At 49.1% G+C, this 18726-nt stretch overlaps 6 protein-coding genes across 6 annotated transcripts; 1 reads left to right on the top strand and 5 right to left on the bottom strand.

The window, feature by feature from the left end:
- Positions 1–977: 977 nt before the first annotated feature.
- On the bottom strand, positions 978–2446 carry N7446_001911 (putative transcription initiation factor subunit (TAF30); the record flags this gene model as incomplete). The annotated part of the gene is made up of 7 exons (XM_058510660.1): positions 978–1066; positions 1156–1276; positions 1331–1474; positions 1556–1698; positions 1827–1978; positions 2242–2282; positions 2438–2446. 7 exons carry the CDS (start codon positions 2444–2446, stop codon positions 978–980), a joined length of 699 nt encoding a protein of 232 aa, XP_058376196.1.
- Positions 2447–3093: 647 nt separating this feature from the next.
- N7446_001910 (Ran GTPase-binding protein YRB1) lies at positions 3094–4765 on the bottom strand. Its single transcript, XM_058510659.1, has 4 exons — positions 4333–4765; positions 3889–4150; positions 3706–3834; positions 3094–3655 (listed from the first exon to the last, which is right to left on the bottom strand). Exons 1-4 carry the CDS (start codon positions 4609–4611, stop codon positions 3582–3584), a joined length of 744 nt encoding a protein of 247 aa, XP_058376195.1. The 5' UTR covers positions 4612–4765; the 3' UTR covers positions 3094–3581.
- Positions 4766–5054: 289 nt separating this feature from the next.
- Positions 5055–7583, bottom strand: N7446_001909 (uncharacterized protein; the record flags this gene model as incomplete). Its single annotated transcript, XM_058510658.1, has 1 exon — positions 5055–7583. The coding sequence occupies one exon, from the start codon at positions 7581–7583 to the stop codon at positions 5055–5057; it is 2529 nt and encodes an 842-aa protein (XP_058376194.1).
- A 3620-nt stretch (positions 7584–11203) lies between these two features.
- Positions 11204–12937, bottom strand: N7446_001908 (glycosyltransferase family 15 protein; the record flags this gene model as incomplete). Its single annotated transcript, XM_058510657.1, has 5 exons — positions 11204–11545; positions 11600–12002; positions 12058–12144; positions 12198–12608; positions 12666–12937. The coding sequence occupies 5 exons, from the start codon at positions 12935–12937 to the stop codon at positions 11204–11206; spliced, it is 1515 nt and encodes a 504-aa protein (XP_058376193.1).
- A 1551-nt stretch (positions 12938–14488) lies between these two features.
- Positions 14489–15691, top strand: N7446_001907 (PH domain-containing protein; the record flags this gene model as incomplete). The annotated part of the gene is made up of 1 exon (XM_058510656.1): positions 14489–15691. One exon carries the CDS (start codon positions 14489–14491, stop codon positions 15689–15691), a length of 1203 nt encoding a protein of 400 aa, XP_058376192.1.
- A 494-nt stretch (positions 15692–16185) lies between these two features.
- On the bottom strand, positions 16186–18406 carry N7446_001906 (uncharacterized protein). The gene is made up of 10 exons (XM_058510655.1): positions 18192–18406; positions 18049–18126; positions 17862–17986; positions 17644–17807; positions 17506–17589; positions 17278–17454; positions 17128–17211; positions 16777–17060; positions 16592–16694; positions 16186–16519 (listed from the first exon to the last, which is right to left on the bottom strand). The coding sequence occupies exons 1-10, from the start codon at positions 18385–18387 to the stop codon at positions 16384–16386; spliced, it is 1431 nt and encodes a 476-aa protein (XP_058376191.1). The 5' UTR covers positions 18388–18406; the 3' UTR covers positions 16186–16383.
- Between the last annotated feature and the right edge of the window lie 320 nt (positions 18407–18726).

Genomic DNA, 18726 nt, shown 5'->3' with positions numbered 1-18726 from the left:
GTCTTTCTTTTGCCTCTCGTTTTGTCTTTTACTCGCTCTCCCTACAAACCCCCCTCTTCTCTCTATATCCTTTTTGTCTCAGATCATTGATGGATACACTAGATGCACTAGCTGCACAGGAAAAAAAAAAAAAAAAAAAAGGAAACATGGGTCTTGCATGTCGGCGTTTGTCCCTAGAAACGGGGGTTGGACTTGGTTGGCCGATGGTCTGGATACTATTTTGTCGCATTGGACATGGGACGTGGCTGCTCTGCTTTCTCTTCTTGCCTTGTCTGATATTTTATTTTCTTTGTTACTGCTCGGGGCTGGACTCGATTTTTGTTGGTTTAGATATCCCATGCTTGTTATTTCTGAAATGAAGGTCTTTTCTAACAAGTTATTCTCTTTTTGCTTTCATAGTCATGTAGACATCTTGCTAAACTACCTATACTACTTACTCTCGAGCACAACAGTCTGAGATTCAGGGCCATGGAAGATACCACCAGTTTCCGTATTCCTTGTCGATTGTAGAGAAATAAACCTATATCCCTTCTCGACTCTACACAGATCTATACAAAACCCGTATATTCCCTACACCAAAACCCTACAAAGAAGGAACCTCAGCAAAAATCAAGTGTTATCAAGATTGGTATCAGATCCATACTATCCAGCGAGCAGCAGCAGAAAGCTCAGGCAGAGGCAAGAAGCAGAAAGAAAAAAGAAAAAAGAGAGCCATCCAATTTCCTTCGACGGTCCGCTAACTCCCCGGGGTTGTCAAAAGACGAGAAAACGAAAGAAAAAGAAGAACAGGAGAGATAGAGAGAAGCATGCGAACTAATAAAAAGCGGGACAGGACATATCGTGTCGTGTAGACACAGCGGAGAGACGAGACATATAGATGAAGATGTAGGTAGAAGAAAACAGGAGAGAATTGGATACTTATTCACGCCTGCTCTTCTTCACGCGTTCTTTTTCTCTTGGCTCGGTGTTAAGCCCTTTTAGAGGGCTCCACGCTCCGCTGTGAAATCCCAGAGCATTTTGATCAGTGCGTCTGGGAGGGTATAGAGGTCGACGTGGAATTCTCCAACTGTAAAAGGGTCGTGAGTGGGTTGCTTGTTTAAAAAGTAGACGAAGAAGAGGTGATTGTTCTCCTAAAAGTTCACGGGATTGACTTACGCTCGACGTCGTTCTTCGTGTATGAGTCTGCAGCCTTGTGATCATGCACCATCTGCACAACCTGCAGGAGATCATCCTCGTTGAGCTTCTGGAGTCCTTCGGCAAGCTTGTCCATATCGACCTGGTGTATACAAGTCAGTCTCACAGCCAAGCACAAACCAATGAACAAACTTACATTCTTTTCCGTGCGGCTGCGCTTCTTCTTGGCGCTCTCCTCACCAGCAAGAGGACGCTTGGACTTCACTCCGTTCTCGTCGCCGGGAACAGGTCCCGACTCGCGGAGAGCGGCCATCAGAGGCGGCTTGGGGTTCTTGAAAGTCTGTAACAAAATGGTCGTCACCGGTCAGAGCGAAATCCTTTTCCAGCGGTATATCCTGTCTAATATAGACGCTATACTCACGATAACATGCTTGGATTCGTAGCGGGTCTGGGCGAAGTTCAGGTCATGGCCAATGGTATAAGACTTGTCAGCGGTGAGCTCGATAGACATGTCGAATTCACCCCATCCCTCCTCAGCAATACGGAAAGGAGGGTTCCTGAAGGCTGTTGAAGTAAAGGTTGACTGCGTCAGCATAAGATCCCAGACACAAATTGAGAGACCGCTCCGCCGTTGAGCATTGTAGGGGAAGGACAGGTCACGGTGAAACTGGCCAATTGGGACCACAACGTACTCTGGGTTGCGCGTTCACCGAAACTTGGGTGCAGGTGGAAAGTGACCTTGTCAAAGACATTGGCTGGAACCAACTCGCCCTTGTCGTTGACGAGCCAGACCTCAATGTGCCACGAGCGCTGAGGGAAGCCCTCGACTTCCGATGGCTTGTCACTATTGAGAGGGAAGATTCATGTTAGCTTGTGCTTTGAACAAAATGCTTTGTGTATATGTAGGTGTTCGGCGGAGGTGGTGGAGGCGGAGGAAGGCGGGTGACGGGAAACGGGGGAAGATGTTGGTGATGCTCGCACATGCGCGCATTGTATGTCCTTGCTCGCGTGTCATAAGGCACATGAGTAGAGTCTTAAAGACCAGTGTGGGGAGTGTGGGAAGGCGCGCTTGGTCGGGGCAGGAAGGGAGGGGAGGATGGCACGTACATGATGTGCTGCTCAGTGATGAGGCGGACGGTACGCTTGACCTAAGGTATGGCGAGATGTATTAGCTAGAGCTTGATTGGGCGAAAGCTAGGATATCCCAAGAGGCAACCGGGTTAGACCTGCAAGCAGAGCTCGCGGTGACAATCCCACAGTCCTGGTGCAGTCCCTTCGCAGAACGATGGGGGGAGTGACTCACGTCAGGCATTTTTTAAAAGTAAGAGTGAAAGCGACTGAGCTTTCAGATTCTAGTCTAGATTTTGGGGTGAAAGATGTTGAAGGGAACGTAACTGCTCGGAGAACAGTTTGCGCGGGTTGGGGTCGGTCTCCACGCGCAAGTGCCGGAGTGATGAGATTTTGGAGATGCAAAGCAGGGCAGAATAGACGGCTTCGGATTGACTAGACAGTGGCTCTAGTATATAGACGCCAATCGATTTGAGGTGGTTGTTGCAAATTGGAGGGGAAATGTGTAGGTGAAGTCGGCGAGGGCCCATGTTTGTCTCCCCATTTCTATGAACTCGACACTATTCACGCCGTCTGTTTAAGTCGACTTTTAATATATTACATTCATAGATATTCAACTACATCTATGTCAATGCAAGATATACGAATATATGAATATAGAAACCATCTACCTTTGATCTGAGACACCCGAAATACGGATCTTGTGATTGATTGAGATGCAGCAGTAGACAGATATTTTACAAGTCTACACTGTGGTCTATACTGTGGTCTACACTATTGTCTATAATACGGTCCATAGTCTATGTATTATGGAGGATGGCTGATTCATTGCAAAGCCGAATCTGGATTCAGACCAGAGCAGTCTGTTCCACCGAAAAGTATAGAAGCTTCCTGCATTCTCCTACACATGTGCAATTGGGCTACTTGCAATTTCACTAAGCTCGTTGCTGGTTTATCATGGTGCATTGTGGGCAAACCGGTATAGTCGTCATAAATTACTTATATCAGGGTATGGCGATGTGCAGGGTGTATATTCGGTGGGGAAATGTCTATCTACAGCCAAACTGCGAACCACCAACGTCAGGGAACTGCCCTCCATTTCGTAGACTGCATGGCTCACGATAGCATGCGAGGAGCATATTCATAACTGCTGCCTCGCCTCGTCGCGTCGTAGGGGATCGGGGGTTTATTGGAATGGAATTCAAAGGGATGGGGCGATGGGGTGAAACGATTTGGAAGGGGGCGAGAATGGGGGAGTTGTTTTTTTCGAGAGCAAGCTCCTGGACGTTGCATAGAGACAAAGGTCATGAATGCCTAGTGCAGAATGGTTGTGTCTCTCTACACTTTCTCGAGAAATCAGCAATGAGAAAGGGAGCTGTTTACTCCTGAGCGGCGAAGAGCTTCTCGTTCTCCTGTTGGGCCTTCTCGAAGGCCTCCTTGAAGGCGTTGGCGTCTAGAATCAGGTTAGAAAGGCTCGTTTCAAATTTGAGGCGAATCACTCACTCTCGCTGTTGGCGAAACGGATGGCCAGAGTCTGGGCCTCGGGCTCACCCTCGGAGACATCGGCGGCGGCGTTCCAGACCCAGCTGCGGTCACTGCCGACGTTGGCGCTCAGCTTCATGTCGGGGACGACTGATAGCATGAGTTAGCTTCAACCCAAAAATATCCACCTTCAGACAAACTCACTGTAGTGGTTGGCGCAGACCTTCAAGGTCTTGTCACGGCGCATGACAAGACGGGTCTTCTGGTTCTCCTTGTGCTTCAGCAGACGGACGTCACCAGTACCACGCTCCTTCCACTCCTTGGAATCGCGGTCGAACTTGAAGAGCTTGGCGCGCATCTTGAAGGCCTGCTCCTCGAGCTCCTCGTTGGTCTTGATCTCAACCTTCTCAGTCAGGTGGATCACGGGTTCGAAGTGGACGTCAGGGGACTCGGAAACCTCCTCCTCCTACAAAGAAATATCCACATTAGCATGAGCGCGGCGAAAAAGTAAGCATCGCGGATACAATATGGCGTGGCTGCGACGACCCCACTATCTGGGGAAAGGGGCACAGAGACCCCGCTCCCATCGTGAACGCATCCAGCAACAATCCAGCCATATCACCAGTATCACAGGTATATCCCACTCACATCGTCATCGGCCTTCTTGGCCTTGGAAGAGCCGGAGGGCTCGTCGGCATCGTCAGCCTCCTCCTTCTTCTCCTTCTTGGGGCCGCCACCGAACATGGAAAACACGCTGTCAGAAGTCTTCACAGAGGCATCCTTGGCAGTGTCGACAGCTTCCTTGGCGGTCTCGGTAGCAGCATCGGTGACAGACTTCTCACCCTCACCGGTAGTGGTCTCCTCGGGCTTCTTGTCCTCAGGAGCGGCGGTGGTGGGGTCAGGCTTGGTCTCAGCGACGTCAGACATGGTGACTGAAAGGTTCCAGAAATTCGGTTGAAAAAGATGAAAGAGAGACGAGATGGCTGAGTTCCACGGATGTAAGAGTGGAATACAGGAAGAGAATTGGGAGTGTTTGTTGATCAGAGCGGCGATGAGGGGGGAAAATTAATAGTTTGGGTACCAGGCAGAACCCGTCACCGCCTTGGATTTGTATATGCTAACTTCTGGAACAATGAATGAAGAGCATGCTTTGGAAAGACATTGTTTCTATGATAAATTCCAGTGAAGCTACTTAAATAAAGCATAAAGCATAATATTGTGCTTGAAGAACTCGTGTGAGCCGATTCCCAATCCCGTTACCCCCACCAAACCTGATCGCCATAGACAAACCCATCCGCCAAATCATAAAGCAAGTACAAAACAAAAAGAGATATCATTCATCAATTGTAGCGAGAGAGAATCAGATCCCCTTACTGGGCTGAGTCAAGACCCAGAATATGTCGCGCACGCGACTGAGCTCGATCCAGCGCTTCGCATTTGCGCGCATTGCGCACCCGATCCATCATACTGCGGAGGTCGACTTTCGCAGCTGACTCTCCAATGCGACTCCATGCATCATGCACAAGCTCCTTAGCCTCCTTGTTCGCACGACTGGACCGAAGCTGCAGCACGGAGGAAGCAGTTCGGAATCGCTGAAGAGCGTTGCGGGTGAAGACCTCGGAAATCTGCTTCGATCGTGACAGAACGGTGTCGCGTGTAGTGAGGCTATCACGACGTAGATTCTCAGCATCGCGACGCAGGATATGCGTTCTCTTCACCACATCACCCATGACCACTTGCAAGTCGGTGGAGAATCGGCCATATACCTCAGTGAGGCCGGTCTGAGCCATTTGCAGGTCCTTCGTAAACTGCGAAGTTATTCCTTGGGCGGCGCGCTTCCAGCTCGCAATCTTCAACCATGGTGTTCCGAAGTCGACGGCCATAGTCTGGTTGATTGGAACTTTTGACTGGGTTGTGATTGTCACGTCGATTAAACCGTAAGCATCCTCCCGGTCTAACTTGAGCATGTAGACTCCTTCGAACAATTGGGACAGCTCGTATGGAAGATCTTTGCTTTGCCTTTGAACGCTAACATTGAAGCGAGGTTGTTTCTTGGAGGTAGTAAACTTAAAAGATGGTTTGATGATGACGTGACAGTCTCCCACAGTCTGGATCTCAAATTCGTCCGCATTTGCTGGTCCCGGGGCTGAAAGCGCAGGTCCTGTGATCTCATTGGGGATCGAAACACCCACTGGGGGAACATGTAATATTTGGACAGAGGATGACGGTTGTATCGAGACTGAAGTTTGACTCACTCTATCGAGGGGCGGGACGGAGAAAGAGGAGATTTGGGATGACGCGGGAGGGAATGCATTGGACAGAGCTGATCCAGCAATACACTGCGCCAGGAAAACTACTATTACCTTCACAGTGGCGTATCCGATTGAGAGGATAATGGCCGAAATGAGAGTCAAAGCGACTAAACGTAGTGTGGGGGCCCATTCACGAACACGGGTGGCATAGGAAGATGGAAGCCAATTTTCGAGATATTTCTCATGACCGGCAAATAATGTCGTTTGGAATGAATTGGATGCCTCAGCAGTGACCTTGTGTGCCTTCTTCGAGTAAAGGCCAACGAGCGATGCCAGGTTTCGGTTGAGTTGCCCGGGCGTGATGCTCTCGAAAGTCTTCAAATCGATGGGATACCGTCGAAGAACCGCGGTCTCTCCTGATTCTGGGTGCCGAGATTCCAAGCAAGTGTGCAGACTGCTATGATTAAGAGGGATTGTTTCCCCAGCCATGTTCCACAATGGCTCCTCCGAAATCATCATTGCCGGGATTCCGTGGCGTTCCAGGAAGGCATGAGTAAGATACTGGGTATTGATAGCTTTTGTATCATCACGGCCAGAGACGAAGATAATGGCTACATCTGGAAGAGTCCAATCTGATGCAGACGAGACACGGTAATCCGAGCCATTCCATGCCGAAGTGCAGACCGCGCGATTCTTGAACTTTAGGCTCAGGGTATTAGGTCGGTCCACACTGGGATCGGCTGTGGCTTCCACGCATTCGTCGACTACCAGCTGAACATGGATCGGGAGGAGCTCGGCGAAATTTGGAACAGCCCCGGCACCAAAAGAGGTTGGCACAACGTGGTACCGGGAAGATTCAGCAGAGCTGGTCTCCGAACTGGCACATGAGCTAGATACTAGAACGTCACCGATCTTATCAAGAATGATGTTTCGGAACTCTGGTTGTCCGACGTAGAGCACGCGGAAGGGTTTGTCCAGGTCTAGACTTTGCTTCGTCATAGTCTGCTGGACAGTCGCCATGAGGATGGAATCGGTTGAGTTAAAGGGCAACCTGCTTTTCAACTCCTCGGCTGCGGCCCCATCAAAGATACGGATGGTATGCTTGAGCTCCACTCTCTCGATCTCAGGCCACTTCTCAGGCTCCACAAATTCAATCGAGTCACTGGAGTTTGGGAAGGTGGGCTTGGTGGTTGTGGTGCTGTCATCGATTGTGCTCCTTGTGAAAGGAAAAAGAGTCGGTAACTGTTGAGAAACTGAGGCACTGCATGGAATTTCATCTCCCATTATTCCATCATCTTCCTGGTTGTCTTCATCCTGCACCTCGGCCTCGCTGCTGCTGTAGCGTTCATCGAGGCTTGCAACGTCGTCGGGGGTGGTCTGGTCGATGAGCGAGCATGTATCGGTCTGCTCGGAGTGACTGCCATCCTCCGAGTGTATATCAGAAACACTCAAAGTAGCCCAGCTATCACTCAAGGAATTTGGCGGATGATCGGGAGGTTGATCTGACGTCATATTGGTAGGTCGTGAGCGGATAACCCACTCCTCCACAGAGGCAGTCAGCGGTGGGAAGGTCGGATATTGCAGGTGAGAAGCAATCTGGGCACTGGTGAGACGTCGTCGAGGCGACGACTCTGGAGAGTCAGTCATATCTGCGTACTAGGTAACTTCATAGAGCGGGCAAGCGGCGGGAACAGGAGCTTGGGGGATCTCTCAAGTCGGAGAGATAACGAAAAGACGAAGTCAAGAATAGCAGAGTTAGAAGGCAGAGGAACTGAGCAACATAGAAGGAAAGGTTGGAAGATACTGGATAGAGTCCCAGAGAGCCAAATAGAGTGATAAGCAGGTGGGTCTGCGGGGAGTTGCCCGATGGTCAGGTGCGTATCTGACTCAGGCAGCGACGTGAAGGAATATTTTATGAAAGATGTCAGTCCGTAGAGACAATAGAGAGAGGTGCAACAAAAAGAAACTGAGAGAGTTGATCACGGCAGATGAGGGGTGTCGCGATAAGAGTGGATGACCCGAACGACAGTCATGGCGGGGTTGTACTGGGTACCTGGGTAGCTATGGTGGTTACAGCTTGGGGTAAGTACCGGTACAACCAGGTTTGCTTGTCAGTAGCTAACCTGCATGGATCTCCATGTGGCTCTTTGTTTACCCCTCTCGATCCCAAATATAGACCAAGTAGTATAAAAGTGCAGATCCTGGAAATATCCAAATAGCCCTATGAAATAGCATTTATATCTACTGTAATGCTATACTGGAGTATGGACTGGTTGTATACTGCGGGTACGGCTACTCCACCAGCCCCACTATACCTTAAACTCGACTATAGACCTCATATATCTACTTGACATGGCTTCGAAGATATATCTGTACTTATCGAGCTTTGAACGAATGTTATTTGCTGGCCTGTGCAACCTAACCTCGTACTCATACCGGTCTAAGTGAACCATCACCCACAGGGATTTGAGAGGTGTTGTGACATATAGGGCTAAATAAACATCCTCTTTGCAGTAAACAATAACGTGCTTGAACGTGCTGTATATCAGCTTTAGGGGTAGTAGGAACCCTTGAATTTCTGGAAATAGCTGAGAACGGAGATACAGAGAAATGGAGTGTTATGGATCTGATCTAATTCGTAGTCCATATCTGATGCCGTTAGACTAACGGAGTCTCAATGTATCAAGACATTCTAGTCTGGCCGTGACTCAAAAGGCTTCTATCACAGCATGAAGAGTGAGCCGATACCGGTCTACGGGAAGGCAAGTTGAAGATAGAAGGAGAACAGAAGAAGTGAAGAGGTCAGGTTCAGAGGATAGCTAATATCAAGGTCCAGCCTGGAAAAGAAGGCATAAACTTTTGAAAAGCTTATGTTAGATTATACCCCTAAAGAAGAGTAAAGTATCAACCCTCACCACCCCGTTGGCTCAACGGTATAGCGTCTCAGGGCTGGGCTGGACGTACCGCCAGACCTAGACGCGGCTGTATGTAGGAGGCCTCTGAGTTCGAGTCCAGAGAAGGTGATCTATAAATCGTATTTCTAGATCATATTATATGATTCTTTCATATGATGCCTAGCGTCCTATCCTAGCCCGGCGTGACAGCATTCTTCTACCGCTCATGTATCGCCCTTACAGCAGGTATGGAAACCTGATGCTTGCATCAACCATCATAAGAGGGCTAGGGCCCCATTTTTTTATGGCTACCTTTGAATTTTTGACGTTATTTGCAACTTGCCGTTCTGGCTTATGTTTGGTTAAATTTTACGGCGTGGGGCTTATATCGACAGGATTAGAGTATGTCTGCTCCCGAGACGTGCATTTTTTGTGATAGAAGTTGTCGGATTTTATATAATGAAGCTGTAGGCCTTTGTTGTTGCTTCGATCGGCCTCGCCGTCGCTCTTCTTCTTCAGTATCAGACTGGCCATGCAATCTCGCATCTTGACCCCGTTGGCTCGATACCCAGTGAGTGAAGACTCTTTTATATCTAGCACATATCGTACATCCCTCACAGACTGATCTCGTGGCATTCATTAAGAAATTTATCCGACTGTAAAGTTTTATTGAATGGTTGCTTGGTTAGCCCTGCATCCGCGTTATAGCTCTCCCATTGAAATCTCGGGATGCTGCTCAGACCTTCTCAACCCATTTGTCTCGGCCGAAGAACCAGGTTTATTGTGGATAAGGAGTTCGCTGTGTACTGCATAGTACAGAGATGCAGCCGACATTTGTACTCTCATGCCTAAAGTGTCGGGGTAAAGTGTCGAGAGTTGAGGCAAAGGTCAGGGAGAAGTCGCTATTTCAAAGCTTTCTTATCAACACGGACGATATAGAAAGTCCACGAAACGCCCAGCGAATTCTTCTCTCGTCCATACCCAACGCTGTTTACTCTTTGCCCCGGGGTAAAGCGACAAGGACTCGACACAAGTACCTAGTTGGGAGATTTCCCATGTGACGCGGACGATATAAATAGCCCACGGAGAGCCAGACGATTTCTTCTCTCGTCAATATTCCTCTCCTCGCCTTCTGCTAGTGGTTGTTTCCCCCCAACCCGACCCTTTTATTTTGATCCTCAAATACATATCAGTTGCTCAGATTCATCCTTTTTTTTAAAGAACATTTCAGGTCGCATCTGTAGCATAGACGCAATGGCCCTTGCGAGAGGGGTTGAGTAACCCGGGGAGGATCAAAGTAAGATGCAGGGTTGTTAAGAAGTTGATAGCCAGCCCACTGGAGGAATTCATAGGGTTCATACCCACCACAGTAATGGTAGACGTTTTTTGCTCTGCGTTTTGTATTGGCCTTGTCATACCTAAGATCCCCTCATGAATTTAAGGAGTCAAGTAATTTCGGAAATAATATAGCTCCAAGTTATATTTTACACGACAACACAAGAGTCAGAGACCGAAGAAACAAAGTGCATTATACTGATATCATTCTTCACGTAATTCACCGGGTGATTATTCCATACTCTATAGACAACCATGCTCGATCTGGTATTTGCGAGGTTTGGGGGTAAGGGAGAGGGCAATGCGAGAAAACAATCCGGGGATGTAGGCCACCGAGGACGAGGAAGGGGAAAGGTATGTACATTTCATGAATGCATGCTGGAAGACAACCACAAAAACTGCATATGGGATGGGGAAAGGGGAAAGGCGCGAGAGGTAGTCGATGCGGAGGCAAAGGTTGGTTGAGAGACAAGTTGTCGATATAGACGGTGGGAGTTACTTTGAGTGTTCCTCCCGCCCCCAAACCAGTGGTCACTTTACCACTGAGATGAAGCTGTATGCTTGGTAGACCGGAGGGCAGAACTGCTTCCAGTTTCTGACAAAACCGAAGACAGGCAGTCTTGCCAAAAGAACAGCGAACGCCGCAAGACCACTGGATCTTATGGATACCCGAAACACAATCATGGCTAGACCATTCAAGATGATTCCGAATAACAAGATACCAGTACTCCACGGTGAAAACCACATTCTTTCCAGGCGCAACCAAGAGATAAATCACACAGCTAACCGCGGTGGCCCAGCATGTTAGATGAATATGTCAACAGGGATGATGGAAAATGCCACGACATCTTCCGAATGAAAAAGCCGTCAGATCCATTGAACGCCACCCAAAAAGGAAATCACATGGCCAGCATAACATGCAGGCTCCAGCATTAAACTCCCAAGGGCGAACCCAAGTGATGCTCATAGCCGACTAAACAGAGAGGAAAAGGAGGCGTGGTATGCGGCGAGCACTGAGCATCAAGTAATGGGAATCATCTATGGTGAAGCCCAGCCGCCAGCCACGTCAACCCATTCATTGAGACAGCTTCCTTGCTTGCCTTCGACGTCGACAATGTCAGTGTCACAGCGGCATCGGCAGCCGACACCGTTCTCCTTGACCTGGTCAGGGGCTGCCCAATACTCGTCCTCCTCGATGCGTTTCTTTTCATCATCGGTGGTCTTCTCGAGGTATGGGATACGGGGCAATTGACGGGCCGGGGCGTTGGCTGGGCAATGTTGGATTGTGGTGTGGCGGTAACCAAAGTCACGGAAGTAATGAATATCACTAGGCGCAAGAAGGGCACCGGCGGCGAGAGAGTGGATGGGCGCATCACCCCACTAGAATAATCAGTATCAACTTCGACCGTGTTCAAAGACATGAAATGGACATACCCGTTCGTTCCAGAATCCACCACTCCTGTCCATCATGGTAAAGAAGTCCTCGTATTCCTTGCTGCGGAACCAATCCAGACGGGCAATCTCGAAGTTACTCCAGAAATGGCACATGTTGTAGCTCTCGCCTTCCATGGCCTCTGGGTCGACGTCCTTCAGGTTGTTGTCACCGGGATCGGTTTGGAGAATTTCATCGGGTAGCTTGTCCTGCTGCTTCTCTTCGGGAGGAGTTTCGGGTTTGGGCTCCAAGAACATCTCCCAAAGACCCTTGGACTTGAGGTTGTTCTTGCGCTTGTAAGCAGCCGCGTACCGGAAGATGTTCGGAACCGTCTCTCGAAGCTCCTTCACTGCAATAGTGAAACCGTAGGTCTTGTTCGCCTTGGCCATCTCGAGGAAGGGATCACTAGTCGTAGGTGAGCAAATTGACATGGATCACATCGAATCAGTAGGTATCTTACTAGGTGATGTCACAGAAGTACTTGATCTCGGGCTCCAAACGCCAGTACCACTCGTACTTCATCAGGAGAGGGTGCTTGTAGAAGTGTCTGTCACAGAGTTAGCACCATCACCCAGATCCCAAGATTCATTGAATACTGACCCCGAGTAGAATCGGCACATGTGGTGATAACTTTCCATGCCACCGTACATGATAGCGGCATCACCTTGCTTCCGAATGCCTTCCTTCGCAACCTCATGGTCTACCCAATCAGGGAATCCCCACATGCTGTTATCGATCTTGCCGAACTCCACGGGTGCACTGGTGTAGTTCTTAACCGTGGCAATGAACTCGTCGTCGAAGTCACCATCGTTCAAGAAGACATAGGGGTAGTGCCACCAGCGGTTGAAGTGCCGCTCAATCGATTTGAGAGATTGAATGACACCGTCCAACTCCTTATTTCTGGCAAGGACGACGAAGGCGGCATTGGCGCGGGGAGCCTTTTCGATTTCCGGAGGATCGATAGGCATACAGCCCGTAGCGAATACTTTATCATACTTTTCGCTGATTTTCCTGTAGACACAACAAGTTAACCACTGCACGAGCAGTCACAGATGAAGACAGACGAACCGGATAGAAGGCGGAGTGCCCGCTGGAATTAAGATCCCCCCGGGAGACGAAGGATGACGGACGAAAAGAAGCAGAATAAGAACTATTACAAGGCATGGAAATAGTAAAACAAAGCCCAGGGGTATAGAAATAGACGAGTTGCCCTTCAGACGGATCCGCCGCCGGAAGAAAGCGAACCTGGGATGGAGGCGGCCTTTCTCATGGGAGGCATCTTCCAACGGCAGACTCGGCGCGCTGGGCAGCCGTTTCGTGATTCGTTGAATGAAGCTCATGGGTGCGATTGTGGGAAGAACCCCAGTTATGGTCGAGGTCAGCTGTCAGACCCAAGCGACAGCACGGGGCCGTTAAGGAGATCGTGGAGAAATCGTGTCGGGTCAGAGACAAGGGGTGAAGTCTCTTGACAAGGGTAGGACACACGGCGAAATAAAAGTCGGGCCGTTTGGATCACGGGACGATCCGTAGAGAGGATCGTGATCTCGAGTGAAAATGGAGAAAATGACAGCAAAACGAGTGGCCGGAGGAATGCCTCCTTTCCTCCCCCAACTTTCTCAGTCCCGTAGACAAATGGGGAGAGCGCTGGGAGCAACGCAAACAACTGTGAACAGAGTACACAGGAAAGGGGTTGACATCAACAAGGATGGATGGAGAAGGGAAAGATGGGAGAGTCGGGGATGGGGATGGGTTGGAACTTTGCCAAGACCAGGGAGGCGCAAGCGTGGCCGTCACCCAAAGACGGTCTTTTTGCCCCTGGGTAGTGCGTGGTGGCGCTGGCCCAGGTACGGTAAGGTAATCTATTTCGCTCCTTTGCCTCTTAAAGTATGGAGATTTAGATTTACATGTTGAAGGAGAATAATTCCGTTTCTAGAACGGGTTTTATTCGATTACACTTATCTTAAATTTGGTGGCGCTCTGTGGTATACGGGAGCTGTGGTTACGGTACGGAATATAGGGAACAACTTAAACGTTATAATATAGCCCCAGTTTGTGCGATTTCGATCCCATCCATCAGAATATGCTTGTGTTTGTGTACTCCTACTGTATGTACAACTGTGCCTGGATAAAAAAACGTAGCCACTTGATCCACCGAGTCTGCCCTATGCGATACATGCAACCCTTATACCAACCAGTGGATTGGTGTGGCAAGCAACCGTTTTATACACATTTTACTCCATAAATTACCATTAATAGCGTATACATAAGTGGCAAAGACGTCGTTCCCCAGACCTTACACGACTCTGAATTGTTTTACATTCGAAACTACTCCGTAGTGTATGTGGATCGAAAGGTTCCAAACCTTGGGGGCCGTTATTGTAGGGCCGAAAATAGCCTATACTACTATGAATGTTTCTAGGAGACCCTATAACTTACACGGTGGTCACTTTCATGTACAAATGTAGATCAAGTACAGGTACCAAGTACCTGCATGTACATAATTGCAAGGGTTGTCCGTGCATGTACCCAGTACGTACCTGGGGGTCCTGCTAATTTCACTGGTATTTGGTAATTTTTAATTTCCGATGTTCGAGGCCTCAGTTGGAGAGTCTGGACTATTTGAGAGATCAACGCTTGGGTTTATTAACTTGCACACTGCTACATGTCGTGTGCATGGTTACTCTTAGGAATTAGAAATTACTCTAATACTGCATATTCTCACATTAAATCCAAAGTTAAACATGCAACATATCATATAGTCGCATGTAGATCAGACCCTTTCCAAAAGGCTTGGTTCAGGCCAAGACTCTTGCCATCCCTCTCCGCATGACGCTGGACTTGGAGAAAGTCTCCCCCTATTCTTGCCTATCCTCTTCAACCTACCTCCCACTATGAATACGGTGCTTACTCGGCCCTCGCCCTCCGAGGGGACCAGAACTCCGATCATCAAAGTCCCGGATCGGGGCCCCTCATCTCACTTTCTCGCGGGGACTCGGGCCAGCAGAGGGAATCTGGATACCTTCTCGCCAGTGAACGAGAATGGGAGCTTCGAATTCGACCGTGTGGTGAAGACAGGGAGGGTCCAGCGCCGTGTCAAGCACAAGCACGTCTTCCGCGCCTCATGGAAACCAGCCTACCTCGTCCTCCGACCGAACCACCTGTCCGTCTACAAAGACGAAGAAACCACCCGCCTCCGAGTCTCAATCCCCCTATCCGAAGTGACCGCCGTTGCGCCCGTCAAATCAGCGCGCTCAACCAGGAAACATGTCTTCGGCGTCTTCACCCCTGCAACCAACTACCGCTTCGAAGCGCCGACACAACGCGATGCCGAGGACTGGATCCAACGCATCCGCACCGAAACCCCCGGCAACGAGGACGAGCAAGCTTTCCTAGCCTTGACCAACAGGCGCGCACCTCCGGCCATCCATAAGCAGCTTGTCGACGACACGACCGACCACTCCCACTCCGACTTCGATCTTGCCGGCCGCGCCAGCTCGCCCGAGCCACGCCATACCCGGTCAACTCGCAGCCATAGCCACACCCCGAACCTCCCTTACATCCAGGATTACTCGGGCAACGAGGCCACCTCCTTCTCAGAGTTCTCCGACGGGTCCCCGCCAACCCGCAATAGCCATCTACGATCCATGCCATCGATCCATTCTCTCTCCCTCTCCGCACCAGAGGAGAAAATTGCACCTCTTCCCCGCGACACAAGCAAACCATCCGACCTGGGTATCCTCAGGGATCCCGAACGAGTCGCCTGTCAGGGGTACCTGCAGGGGCTACGTATCCAAGGGACCGTGCGCCAGTGGAAGCGACTCTGGGTTGTGCTGCGTCCTAAGAGTCTGGCGTTTTACAAGGATGACGCGGAGTACTCTGCGCTGAAGATCATCCCCATGTCGCAGGTAATCGATGCGGCCGAGGTGGACCCTCTGTCGAGATCGAAGACGTTTTGCATGCAGATCATCGCCGAGGAAAAGACTTATCGACTTTGCGCGCCGGACGAAGAATCCCTCGCACTCTGGCTGGGCTCCTTGAAGAGTATTCTTGCTGCTCGCCGGAAACTGGATCCGGCTTTGGGAAGTTCCGTATAATCAATTCCCTTGGAGAGCTTGTCCCACTATTCCCATTCTCATACCTCTCTCTCTTCATCTTCCACGTCTCTCAGCGATTCTCTTTCTTTCTTCTCTTTCCTTCTTTTCTTTCTTTCTTTTCTCATCTTTCATTCGATATACCCAGGTTGGTGATTCCATCCCGCCTACCCCTTGTCTCAGGTGGAGATGACGAGGAGCTTCGGAGTCTTCGAGGAGCGGATCGGCGTTAATTTTTGCCCACATCATCGAGTGGGCAAAGAGGAGTTTTCATTTCCATCATGAGGCTATCCAGCTTCTATGTTCTCATTCTTTACTTCAACTTATTGTGCTTCTCATTTGTTTCATATTGGAACTGCATCTTCACGTGTCCCATATCTCACAGTCGAATCTGGCATTATCTCTTTCTGTGTCTTTTGATTTCTATCTTATTGATTTATGTGAAGCACTTACTATGCTGTATCATATTGTCTCCGGTATATTACTGTAATGGAGCTCATAAATATAATTTATATGGAGTGAAACAAATTGAAACTACTCCATCTCCCCTTACTCGCTGCCAAAAAGATGAAAAGTAGATGTTCTATTCATGTCACAACTATTGGCACCAGTCAGATAGACCTGGCTGGTATTTCGTCAACCCAGTAACAAGATCAAACTCCCATAAAAGACCCAAATCATTATATCCCGTCGGACTATACATCAACTCTCTTCTCGAGAGCCTCATCCTGCTTCTCAGCAACAACATCAGCAGGAATACGGTCAGGCGTGGAATTCACAAGCATGATCATAGGGACCAAAGCCGCGCCAAGTAAGGCGAAGGTCACGCAGCTAAAAAAAGGTCAGCTGAGTCAATTACTTCAAGAAGTGTATGTAGAATATAAGAGAAGATGAAAAACATACAATCCAACAAGAGGATTACTCGTCGTCTGAGTATTCATACCGTACGCAATAGCCTGACCAATGGCCTCAATACACCTAAATGCAGCACCATTCCGGACGTTTTCTGCGATAATTATCAAAAGTCAGCCTCCAAAAACAAAAACAGAAACCTCTAGCCTCATCCACTGAGAAACAGCTATACTCACCCTGAGCATCAGTTGCAAAAGAAGACAGAAGCCAATACATATACGACTGCGATAAAGGACCGGTAGTCTGTATAAAGAAATATGGCAAAAAGGACGAGGCGTATAGTCCATCATCCCAATCGATATGGCCGGGGTTATGGCTGTTGAATCTGGTCTGCATGATAATTGACCAGATGTATACGCCGACGTTGAGGATGACGACGATATAGAGACCTATTTGGGCGCGGCGGCGTTGGCTGAGGCCCTTCATATCAAGGATGAAGCCGAGGCCGAAGCAGCCGACTCTGGTGGGACATGTGTTAGTCTGTGCGAATGGTATGTTTTATTCGCGGGGATATATGTTGGACTTACATGCAGAAGAAAGGAGAAATTAGAGATGAGAGGGCGCGGGAGCGCACTGAGAAGTAGGTTCCTAGGTAGGTGGACCATGTGCCTCTGTATGACATATGTTAGCTTTTCATCGTATAGACTTATCAATACGGGACTGGTGATTTGTCCTACGAGTAGAAGAATGACCACAGTGCCCAGAGGGCAGACAGCATAATGAGTTTCGAGGTCATTGTCTTTGCAATGCGTTTCAATTCCTGCTTGGTAGAAAGGGTTTCTGCAGTGACGATTCTTGTACCGTCGGATCGGACGACTCGTTCAAAGGGTGTAATCAATAGTGCGAATGGCAGGCTGAACGTAATTAGCACAGGCTCTTGCGCGAGTTCTCTCGAATGCACTCACGCTAGAGACTCAATAATCAAGAAGGCGATATAAGTATCAGGAGAGATGCCGCCTTCGGCTCCTTTTTCATGGTTCTTTGAGAGGCTTTAAATATCATTATTAATGGATCTCCATACCAATGATTAGAGGGAGACTCACTTGATTGCACCGCCAACCAACTGGCCGAGATTCCGTGACACGATCCATAACGCTAGATACTTTCCTCGAGCACCGGACGGTGCGAGAGTCATTATAGCTCCTGCTTCAGCGACATACCAGCAAGCAGTTCCAATACCGCTGATAGCACCGCTGAGAATGAGGTACTAGAAGATATATTAGTCAGACTTGTTGGCTTGAGAAAAGTCTCGATTCCTCACCCATTGATTCCCAAATTTGCTATTGCAGTAGTATGCAGATCCTTCAATAGGAAATGACATTGATCCGATAACGAGGGCCCATTTAACACCGATCTTATTGACCAAAGGGCCGCCCAAGAAGCAGACTGAATGACTCACGTCAGCGCACTGGATATTTCTTAGGTGACCAATGTGGATATGTACGTACCGACGGCAAGTAGGGCATATGTAATTGCTGTTGCGATGTTTGATATATGCGGAGTTGCAAGACCACCGCCACCAAGGCCTATGATACATCATTAGTTGGAGGTATAACTTAACGTTATAACATGGTCGGTGCAGCACACTTACCAGTAATCGCGTCCGCCATGGCTGGTCCGCAAAATGCCTGGATACTCAATAGTATCATCTGCGTCAAACTATGTTGCCATACTCGCTTCCAGCGTGGTACGGTCGCCCTGTAATGCCCCATATCGACCTCGGCGCCCTCGGTCGCTGGCGATGGAAGAGGCTCATGCTTGGTGATAGTAGCTTTTGAGTCACTCATTATAGAAAGTATACAAACACAAAAGGTTGACTTAGCAGGCTAGAAATGGGTGGCATAGGGTTATTTATACCCCGTGTCTATACACTACGCTTATCTCTTAACCAGACAGTGTTTTGCCGAGTCACATTCCCCTCATTTTCCAAGATAGGATATTAAGTCGATGGAAGGTCCACGCTCTGCTTATCTCTTCTGGAGCTTCGCTACACTTCACAGCCTGGGGAGGGAGTGGACTGTTCCCCGCGTTCTCGGTTTCGTGGGGATTTGAGGTGATGGAAGGTCCAAACGAACGAACTGCGCTAGCCTCCACTTCGCAATATTCGGCGATTATTCGCACCAATA

Source organism: Penicillium canescens (assembly GCF_028828765.1).
Source record: "Penicillium canescens strain IBT 15451 chromosome Unknown utg000002l_segment0_segment0, whole genome shotgun sequence".
Taxonomy (NCBI): domain Eukaryota; kingdom Fungi; phylum Ascomycota; class Eurotiomycetes; order Eurotiales; family Aspergillaceae; genus Penicillium; species Penicillium canescens.
Note: the sequence above shows the minus strand (reverse complement) of the source record. Positions and strands in the feature narration are given on the sequence as shown.

Excerpts from the sequence above, each read along its gene's own strand:
- N7446_001906 (XM_058510655.1), bottom strand. The coding sequence starts at position 18,387 with ATGAGTGACTCAAAAGCTACTATCACCAAGCATGAGCCTCTTCCATCG. Across the intron at positions 18,127-18,191 it reads CATGGCGGACGCGATTACTG|GCCTTGGTGGCGGTGGTCTT; the intron begins GTAAGTGTGCTG and ends GATGTATCATAG. Across the intron at positions 17,808-17,861 it reads GCAAATTTGGGAATCAATGG|TACCTCATTCTCAGCGGTGC; the intron begins GTGAGGAATCGA and ends TATATCTTCTAG.
- N7446_001910 (XM_058510659.1), bottom strand. The coding sequence starts at position 4,611 with ATGTCTGACGTCGCTGAGACCAAGCCTGACCCCACCACCGCCGCTCCT. Across the intron at positions 3,835-3,888 it reads GGTCTGCGCCAACCACTACA|TCGTCCCCGACATGAAGCTG; the intron begins GTGAGTTTGTCT and ends TCATGCTATCAG. Across the intron at positions 3,656-3,705 it reads CCGTTTCGCCAACAGCGAGA|ACGCCAACGCCTTCAAGGAG; the intron begins GTGAGTGATTCG and ends ACCTGATTCTAG.